This window comes from Filicampus tigris, chromosome 14 (assembly GCF_054856515.1).
Source record: "Filicampus tigris isolate MCC_2025a chromosome 14, RoL_Ftig_1.0, whole genome shotgun sequence".
Lineage (NCBI taxonomy): Eukaryota > Metazoa > Chordata > Actinopteri > Syngnathiformes > Syngnathidae > Filicampus > Filicampus tigris.
Genome location: NC_141230.1, coordinates 11,665,042 through 11,675,225, shown reverse-complemented (window position 1 = coordinate 11,675,225; position 10,184 = coordinate 11,665,042). Strand labels below are relative to the sequence as shown.

Genomic DNA, 10,184 nt, shown 5'->3' with positions numbered 1-10,184 from the left:
CTTGCTTGTGTGTTCTGTTTGTTGGGGCCATTTGAGTTATAGCTCATCATGTTCCCACTCATATACACTGGACGAGCTAAAGTTTTAGGACGTCAACTTACTACTTTTGGCCGTACAATGTATATCTCTCTCTGGGGTCTCTTAGTCTCTTTCACACAGAGATCTTGCATCAGAGCTGTAACAGAGGACCCAATGTTTATCCATCATTGTCTTTTACACACAACCTGTCATTTTTTCCCCACCTTGTCACTGTTCTGCAAAAATGGCACACACATAGAATGGGTGGTATAAAGTCAAGAATCTGAGGCTGTGTGGTACGTGTGTGTAAGGGAATGGTAGGAAGATGGGTCAGAAGAGTGAAGTTTATCACTTCTTACTCACATCTCACATCCTATTGTGTTGAAAGCAGTTGTTACTGACACACCAAGCGTTGACCTTTTCACACATCTAATTATCAGTCACATTTTCTTGCTTTCTCTGGTTTACGTGTAAACGACAAAGGCAGATGTTCCCTGTGTGAAACGTCACACTTCTGTCCCACCTTTCGGCATTCCCTATCAGGCAAGAGGCGTCCTGCCTCTGTTATGGCTCCCAGAAGAGTTGCTACTTACAAAGAAAAAAAGGCAGGCAGTGTAAAAGGGACTGCAGGCTGAGATGTACACTTGCGAGACTGCATCTGAACATAGCATGTAGACATTTGAAACCAAAGATGTGCTGAAGATGTTTTGAGTTATGTACACAAATTTTCCAGGTAACATTACTCTGGGCCCAGCAACAACACTATACCTTTCAAAATCAACCTTTGCAAAAGGACTAGCCTCATTAGTGTAGTTGCATCACAAAGCGCATTTGTGTGATCGAGAGAGTGTGTGTGCAGTTAATTTTTTCCTTTTCGTACTTCAGTGTGTTGATTTGTTAAAACCCTGTGTCTAAATTGGGACAACAAAAAACAGTGCCTTAGACTTGCAAGAGTATTGGCCTCCATATATATATATATATATATATATATATATATATATATATATATATATATATATATATATATATATATATATATATATATATATATATATATATATATATATATATATATATATATATATATATATATATATATATATATATATATATATATATATATATATATATATATATATATATATATATATATATATATATATATATATATGTATTTTTTTTACCACACATTGAGTGTGGTTTTGCTGATGTTTGGTTGTTAAGTGGCTTGTGATTCATGCTGATAAATGCCTTGTGGAGATTTTTGTAGGCCACTAAAAATGACTGCAAGGAATATGTATCTAAGCCAATAAATCTTTGTACACCACGTAAGTTGTCCGCTTCAATGCATTCAAACTTGCAATCACACTCGTTATGGCCGCTGGGTGAGCTCGAGCCTATCCCAGAATTTGGGCGAGAGGTTGGGAACACACTTGGTTGCCAGCCAATCGCAAGGCACAGTCAGTCCTCAATGCATTTCACATGCATGTTTTTGGTATGTCGGAGCCAGCCCGAAGAAAGCCCATGCAAGGAAAGTGAAAACATGCAAACTTCACTGTACCTCAAAACTGATATATGCTGTATCCAAAATTAAATTTGACAGAGGATATCTGCAAAGATTGTTTTAGAAACAGATTAAGCCAATTGTTCTATACACATATCGCTCGCGTTAGACTAAAAGTATGCCACAATTTGGTAAAATTCATCATTTCAGTCCACGTGTATGTACGTGTTTTTTTTTTTTTTTTCACAACTTATTGACCAATGCGTGGTGAAAATGGCTTGCTTTCTTTGATGAGGCACTGTTAATGGTTGAACAAACATGCCGTTTTGGAAGTGTCCTGAAAAGTGATTTTTGGACTTTCTTCTTCGCATGCCATGCTTAGCTTGCAGTTTTGAATAATTGTGTAACGGAAGGCTTGTGTTGCGTAATGACACTCGAGCTAAGGTTTGCAGGCTGAACCGTCATCATCATCATCATCATCATGCAAATACATAGATTGCAGCACTGGTATCAATATTTATGTACGACTTGTTTGTAAAAAAAAATGTAATAAGTATATACTATGTTACAAAATATGTCGATTTTGGGAACCGATAGCTTTTGAGCAAGGGGAGGGGTTCAGTTTAGCTCGACCAATCACAAAAAGCGGGCGCGAGGTCGAGGCATCAAAAGGAGAACTACAAATGTGGCCCGCATAGGACACGAAAGCTGACGTTTAGTTGCGTAAAATGGATAGTTTTCGAACTCTGAGACGGGGTTAAATGTCCGAAGGAGCGACGAGTAGGGAAGGGCGTGAAAAGCAAGCGAGCGTGACGTGCTTGTGACGGTGTCGTCCAACCAAAAAACTTACGTCCACACGGACTTCGCTTAGAGTTTGAAAAAAAACGGGAAAAAAAGAAGTAGTAGAAGACCCCCAAAATGGAGACTGACGACGGGGCGGCGGTGGGCAGCGACGGCGTGCTCGACTTCTCACGCTCCAACCTGAACACTTTCACCGTGGACGGAGTCAGCGACGAGAAAAAAAGAGACACCAAGCAGCTCTACCTGAACAACAACTGGCTGTACGCACTGTCCTCGTCGTTAACATACTTCTTCAACCTCGAGTTGCTGGACATAAGCAACAACAGACTGTCGGCCATCAGCGAAGACATCACGCGGCTAGCTAAACTCAAGACACTTATAGCCAAAAACAACTGCCTGAACGAGAACTCGCTGCCCAAGGGCTTCGGCTCCATGCAGCTGGAAGTGCTGAACTTTAGCGGGAACCGCTTCGAGGAGATCCCGCCGCAATGCACCAAACTCCGGCGTTTGCAGTCGCTGTCACTCGGCGGAAACCGTCTCAAAACTATTCCCGCCGAGATTGAAAACCTAACCAGGTGGGTCACCAAAAGCGAGCTCGTAGGTTAGAAACGTAATACTGTTGCTACTCCTACGTCACAGGTGTATTGTGTATGATGTAGATCGACGTAATGTCGTCGCTTTTAGATGATTTCGACTTCAGGAAGGTTGAGGCCTGACAAAAGCTACGTTCTCGGGTCATGCGAGTTTACTTCAGGTACGGCTCGGAATTTTCACTAACAATACAGCCTCCACAAAGCGGAGTGTGTCACCGTGGCAACGGGGTTTGTGGAGTTCACCTGCGATGGACGCACTGACTTTTGACCAACCATTCATATTTGTGTGAGGACAAATTTACTAATTCGGCTGCATGTAGTTTGTGGGGGCCTTCAGATTTATTTCAATTGTCATCAAATGGAGTAAAATCAAACATCGTTGGAGAGTTTCTGCAATAGAGAAATAATTTCTTGATCTCATTGATGGCTTTATTCATGCAGAAAAACTCAGAAAAGTATAAACGCAACTAGGGATGTACAGATAGTGTTATGGAAATAACCAGTTGCAGGGTCAAATTGTTATCATAAAACATTTAACTGTGCAGGCATTTTTCAAGTAACGTTTTCTAACATGATTCTACATGCCCATACATTTCTACATACCCATACATACTGTATGTAAAATATGTTTTAAAATGAATACGGCGGAACGATTATTTGAATTCAAATCGACATCACAATGTAGTACACTGAAATTTTCAAATTGCAAAGGCTGCAATTTTGATACTAACTAAAAAAAAAAAAACGTCGTTCTATTGATTGGTCTTTAGCGTTTCTTTTTTCCCCCTTATTTAATTATATGGTCAGAGCTGGGCATTCCAAACAAATGTATAAAGTTTATCCTTTGTCCTTTTATTGACCTTAGTTCTAGTGAGGTATGCTGAGATTTGAGGATGTCTACTTTGAGACATATTCTATATTGTAGAATAGTGTGTGGCAGCCTGAATTTCATCATACTTGTCTTGGAATGTTCTTTTTAGAAGGACCTCTGATAGTCTTGATTTGCCACAATCAATATTCCAGACTTTTTTTGTAACTACAACCAGCCATGTGTTTGTTTAATAGAGCTAAATATTTACTGGTACTTTGTTTTTTGGCAGCCATATATTCGGTTTCTCAACATTGCTTGTTATTTTTGCGTGGGGGGAGCAGAATTTTTATTTGTTTTCTTATTACAAAAGCATCTCACTGAACCTCTACTTGTGTCAACAATAGTTAAATACGAAACAGTGTTTTTTTATGAGTCACCAAATGAAAACATCTGCATCTTCAAGTGGAAACAGGACTCAGAAAAAGTCGTAAGATTAAAGTAGGGTAGACTCATACCATTTTCTGATTTCCAAAATATTAAAGACCGCACACGTGGCAAAGGAAAATCGGCATGTGTTCTTACTGCTGTTGGTTTAATTTACACAATTAACAATATCTCCATTGTCAATCATGGGTCTCCTCACACCAAACGAAATGTCAGTCGTAGTACCAAGACTGACCATTGAGAGGCAGAACGATGCCTCTTGGCAGTCAGACTGCTGCTAAATGCAAAGAAGAAATAAAATTTTTATTGTGGTGAATTACTACAGTAAACCTTCCTCTATTGCGGGTTTCAGGTTTGCAATACAGTGGAAGGACCGGGTCGGCCCGCGAATAGCTGCATAAATTAAATAAATCTGCATATATTTGATGCCCAATGAAATGCATGTGTATTGTTATTTTTGACTTAAACCCAAAATATATTCTTCAAAAAACAATGAACATTCAGTATACTTTTTCCACAAAAAACGAAACAGAGCGTGGGAGGGAAATAAAAACAAAACACAATAATAATAAAAAAAAATTGCAAATTCTAAAATATTAAAAAAAAAAAAAAAAAGCTGACTGCAAATCTGTGGGTACCAAACTGTGACTATGGTAACAGCAGGAGTCCACCCTACCGCTATTTCTAATAATAAACACAAGGTGTCGCAGTTGCAATGAATTGGTAGATGTGTGATGGTGTTTTTTTTTTGTGTTTTTTTTTTTTGTGATAGTCCAGTTCAGTTGCATCACTCGGTTTGCAGCAGTCCTAAGAATTGGTCATTTGTATGTAATTAGTCAGAGCTGGGCACCTGACCCTTTTTTGCCGGTCCGTCCTCCGTCCGTGACCTGGGTATCCTTCCGTTCTTGTTTCTCCGTCCTTATTCATAAAAAAATTATCGTCCTCTGACCCAATCTGTCCTATTAAAGCGCTTCTGTCCTTACATTCTGTCGATGGGCGTCCACCAGAGGGCAGACTATGCCTGTGAGAACAATACAAGCAGGGAGCGAACCCACATGAAAAAGAGCACTCCAGTATTCTGCAGGCTTAGCACGCAGTCTTGCTTTTTAAAAGAACCCAACACAACACGTCATTAGAGGGATGGACGAAAACCTACCTCCATCCTTGCTTAGTCCGTTGCGGACCATTCCGTCCCAAGGACGGAATGCTCACCTCTCTAATGAGTGCTTGATATTTCATGACTTGAGGCAAAATGAGTGCAAGTTCTTGCCTGCAAAGAGCAGAGGCGCAACTTGTTTCTAGTGCTCCAAAGAACAACATGAAACCACATACGGGAATTTGACCTACGACAAATTGTTGAGAAATAAGTATCTCTCTCCACAAAACAATGGGCGGAAACATGAGCTCAAAACGTTTGGAAAAACGACAGTAATTTTAAACGCAGAAACTTTGACACTGGGTGCCAAGTGGACACTTTCTTTCGTGCCCTTCAACTAATCTATAAATGACATTATGAGCAGATAAGACTCGTCTTTTTAAACCACATGACGTATTCAATTGTGTGATAGACAAGTCCATAAAAAGTAAACAAATATTTCATTTCTTCCCTTGCCATGTTGCTAATCCACTTTATATATGTGTACATATGTATATGTAATATATATTTGATATATGTATGAGTTTAATGTCACTACATGGAACAATGGTTCGTGAGAGACTTTCGTCTGGACGAGTGAAGGTTTTATTGTCTTGGTGTCCGGTGAAAGTTCAGACTTCCACGTCTTATCGCCTTTATCACGCGTGGTCCGTCATGCGGTGCACGAGACATTACTTCATCGAGTAGCACAGGCTATTAAAAAAATTAAAAGAAGGCTTGCGTTAGATTTTTTTTTTTTTTTTTTTTTTATCTCACCAAGTGAAAGTTGTTGATGCTGTACATCAAAGTTGAACTCCAGGTTCACCTCTCCCACAAGCATCAACGTATGCACCTTTAGCTCCCCCTTCTGGTTAATTTGTTTTTGTCAGGCCAATCTGCTTGGCCAGACAGTGTTCCAAGTCCACTTAAAAATTTTCTTTTTAAAAAACGGTCATAAAAATGGTCTCTTCAAATAATAGACTTAGGCTTTGATGCAAATGTTGTCATAGTGTAAGTCTTAAATTCTTTTTATTGTAATAAAGTGGCTAGATTACTAGAAAAGTTTCTTTAAAAATAATAATGATGAAAATGCTAACACAAGAGTAATTGCCAAAGTCCAAAAACATATTGTTAAGACATTTTAAAATTGGCAAACAAGATAAAACACCACAAGAATGAAGTCAGTTTTAGAAATTGTAATTTTACAAGAAAAAGTGTAGAATCATTTTTATTTCACGGAGGGCATTGTCTCTTTTTTCATCTTAAATATGGGAAGCAAGCCATTTTTTCAAAGTTTTTATGACAAGAATAAAGCTGCAATGTTTTAAAAAGTCTTATATACAGTATATACATAAAGCATGAACATTCCAAGTTAGTTACGGTAGTTAAATTAAATACAAAGTACTATATTTTTTCTGATTCATGATGTTATATCTTTACGGAGCGCTTCCCTCCCTTTGCTCTTGTAGTCTTGAATTGTTGTACCTTGGTGGAAACGTCATCACAGCCATCCCTGCCGAGGTTGCCAACCTGCCTTACCTGAGCTACTTGGTGCTGTGTGACAACCGCATCCAAAGCGTCCCACCGCAACTCACCCGGTAAGTCAAGACCGCGCCGACGTCATTCCGCCGAGGTGCCCTGGCCTCACCCCAATGTTTTGTTTTTTTTTTGGTCCGGCTTCAGGCTCCACTCGTTGCGCTCGCTGAGTCTCCACAACAACCTGCTCACATACCTGCCCCGGGAGATCCTGAGCCTGGTGCACCTGCAGGAGCTCAGCCTCCGTGGGAACCCGCTGGTGGTGCGCTTTGTCAAGGAGCTGATGTACGACCCACCCTCGCTCCTTGAGCTGGCCGGGCGCACCATCAAGAGCAGGAATGTCCCCTACTCGCCGCCAGACTTGCCCTCCCACCTGCTCAATTACTTGGACCTGGCCAGCAAGTGCCCCAACCCCAAATGTGCCGGTCAGTTGTTTTGCATTCTCGAAATCTCTAGAACATTTAGAAATCTAGAAAATGTTTACTTCCCCTTGAGATTGTTTTCATTTTTAGTTATAGTTCTCATTAATGGCAGGAAAAGTCTTATATTACCTTACATACTGGCATTTGAACAGGGGTCTTTAGACATTTGATATCTACTGTATATTCCTTGTAGAGTTAAAGATTTTCTGCTGACTCAATTGATTTAGTTTGCATGATCTCCTGTCATCATTTTTGGTGTCTTCGGCAGGCGTCTACTTTGACTCGTGCGTGCGCCACATCAAGTTTGTGGACTTCTGCGGCAAGTACCGGCTGCCCCTCATGCACTACCTGTGCTCACCCGAGTGCACCAGGTCGCCCTGCAGCTCCAACCCGCAGAGCGACGCTGAGTCGGAGGACGAGAACAGCGTGCCCGCCGACCGCCTCCAGAGGGTGCTGCTGGGCTAGGACCTTACCATTGTACATGGAGTCATTGTACAACCCTACTTGTACGCTATTCTGGCTACTCTGGCACATTGTTTTCAGCTTTAACGTTGGCATATAATGTGTTGTTTTCACAATCAAAAGCAGTTCCCTGGAGTCTTAAAAACATATCAGTGACATGTTTTTGACAAAATATCCCAAGGATCAAGAACTACAGCACAGTTTGCGCAGACCATTTGTCTCATGCAAGTGGCACATGTGATTATTCAAATCTGGAATCAGAAGTGAAAAAAAATTAACGCTTGTAAAACCAGCTGAAGTTGAAAATAAACATGGAGACACTATATTTGCTTTTGTAAAAATTTAAATGCATGATGTAGATTCAACTGGCCGTGTCCAGACCGCAAATGAATAGCACTTGCTCAGAGCCACCACTGCCTGATTTAACCATACTGTCCTGTCACTTGGAAATGGCTCAGAATCTTCATCCAGCACATTTGATTATATAATTGGTGGAGAAATTGTGTGTGTGTGTGGGTGTGCGTGTGAGTGTGTGTGGGCCGGTATTGAAATTGACCCCATTGTTGCATAACATCATCTCAAATTAGCGGATAAAAAAAAAATAATAATAATAAATAGCATTTGATGGGCAGCCAGGCACTCCACAGAACCAATGAATCGTTCAAAGTTCGTTTCCCGTATTATGTCGTATATTGAAATCCCTTGTTTGTTCCCAATTTTTCCCGAAACATTTGTAAATAATGAGCTGATTTTATTTGACTTTCCCTAGTTCAATACTGGACGTATCCCGGGCACACTGCAGAAGTTATATACTCAAGTATAGGACACATAGCATAAACATTTGTGTTTATGTTCAGGGATGCTTGTATACTGATGCAATCAAATTTGATTTTAAATCAGAATTTTTTACTCTTTGAGTTTGTGTCTTAGCCTTAACTGGGAGCTTTAAAATAAAATGTCCTTGATTTACACAGATTAGACATGAGAATGTTACAGTGGCACCTAAATGACAATAATACTAGTGTCTTGCTAATGTCTTTTCAATAGTGTGTGTTGTGTTTGTGTGTGTCCGGCAATGTAATATAAGCACCCTGAAATGTGAAAGATTTTTTTTTTTTTTTTTAACCTATCACTACCCAAAAAAAAAATTGAAATCAACCTGTAGCATAGCTTGCACTTAAACAGAAACATGTTTAATTTGTATATAAATATGACGTACAAAACACTGTGTCAGATTGTTTATTCGAGCTTAAACAATTGTATAAATTGCATTCTGATTGATAAATGTCAGCATTTTTTTGTGCATATCACACATGGGTACTGTTTTATTTAGATCATGACCAAAAAATGGTGAATTCCTTCTATTTGAATAACATTTCCCCTCATAAATTAATTGCCATTCCCCCCCCAAAAACCTACCTAACTGTTCCAAGTAAGCTGCCAAACAACCAATATATTTGTTAACGCCATGTAGTAACTATCTCCATTTACTGTCAGAACTGAACCAAAATGGAAAAGAGGATGTGGAAATAGAATTTTTGGGCTACCACCCTGTACTGCTTCTACAACAAAAGTCTGCTGAAGTTTGTTTCTTTTGGACTACTGTATTTTTCACCCTCTGTTAAACATATGCAGAGTTCCATGTGTGCCTCAGGGAGTAGGCTACTGCTGATTTATTAAAATAGCTATATGGACCACAGGCGTACTGTAAAGGCCTCGCACATGACAAGTGTTCGGCCAGCGTAAACCCAGACTAGCTTACTGGAGAACAATCAGGATTTTGCAAAATTAATGTGATAATCCCATGATTATATATGCAGGCCACCCTGCAACCTATACCAAGCATTTTTAAAGTGACTGTTCTTAGTCTATTCTTTCAAAAGTCTGAATGGTTGACTAGCATCAGACAAATCAATCTCAAAGACACACTGAAAAAAAATGATGAGGGGTGGGGGGATTTTTTTTTTCTGAAGAGGTCTGGATTTTTGTTTGTTGTTTTTGTTGAATTATATTTTTAAGGAGAAAACATATTTTTTAAAATATTTGTTTGAAAGGGAAACAATCTCATTTCATGATGTTTGATATTTATTTGAGGAAGATGATATATTTGAGAGAAAAAGTCATTTATTTGAGGGATATGTATTTTCTTTAAAAAAAAAAATTTAGGAGGGGGAAAAAGTAATTCTTTGAGATTAATATATTTATTTATGGAAAGCGTTTAAAACGTCGTGCCATAAATATTTAAAGGAATGTATCATATTTTGTTCCAGAAAAAAATGTAATGCAATATACATTTTGGTAAAATGGTCATAGTTTTATGAGGAAAATATTTGAGAAAGTCGTTTTTTAAGGAAAAAAGGAAATACAAAAACAGTTTTCTATTGTATTATCTTACAAAAACAAAGCTGTACACTTAGCTTGTGAATCGTAATGCCCACTTTTTTTCTTATAGTATGCT

The 10,184-nt window shown here is 39.1% G+C and overlaps 1 protein-coding gene across 1 annotated transcript; it reads left to right on the top strand.

Moving 5' to 3' along the window:
* Positions 1-2,164: 2,164 nt before the first annotated feature.
* LOC147136361 (leucine-rich repeat-containing protein 58-like) lies at positions 2,165-8,949 on the top strand. Its single transcript, XM_086052472.1, has 4 exons — positions 2,165-2,898; positions 6,776-6,904; positions 6,990-7,267; positions 7,533-8,949. Exons 1-4 carry the CDS (start codon positions 2,441-2,443, stop codon positions 7,727-7,729), a joined length of 1,062 nt encoding a protein of 353 aa, XP_085908598.1. The 5' UTR covers positions 2,165-2,440; the 3' UTR covers positions 7,730-8,949.
* The last annotated feature ends 1,235 nt before the right edge of the window (positions 8,950-10,184 follow it).

Coding starts and splice junctions, on each gene's coding strand:
- LOC147136361 (XM_086052472.1), top strand. CDS start 2,441: ATGGAGACTGACGACGGGGCGGCGGTGGGCAGCGACGGCGTGCTCGAC. Junction 6,905..6,989: donor GTCCCACCGCAACTCACCCG/GTAAGTCAAGAC, acceptor GTCCGGCTTCAG/GCTCCACTCGTTGCGCTCGC. Junction 7,268..7,532: donor CCCCAACCCCAAATGTGCCG/GTCAGTTGTTTT, acceptor TGTCTTCGGCAG/GCGTCTACTTTGACTCGTGC.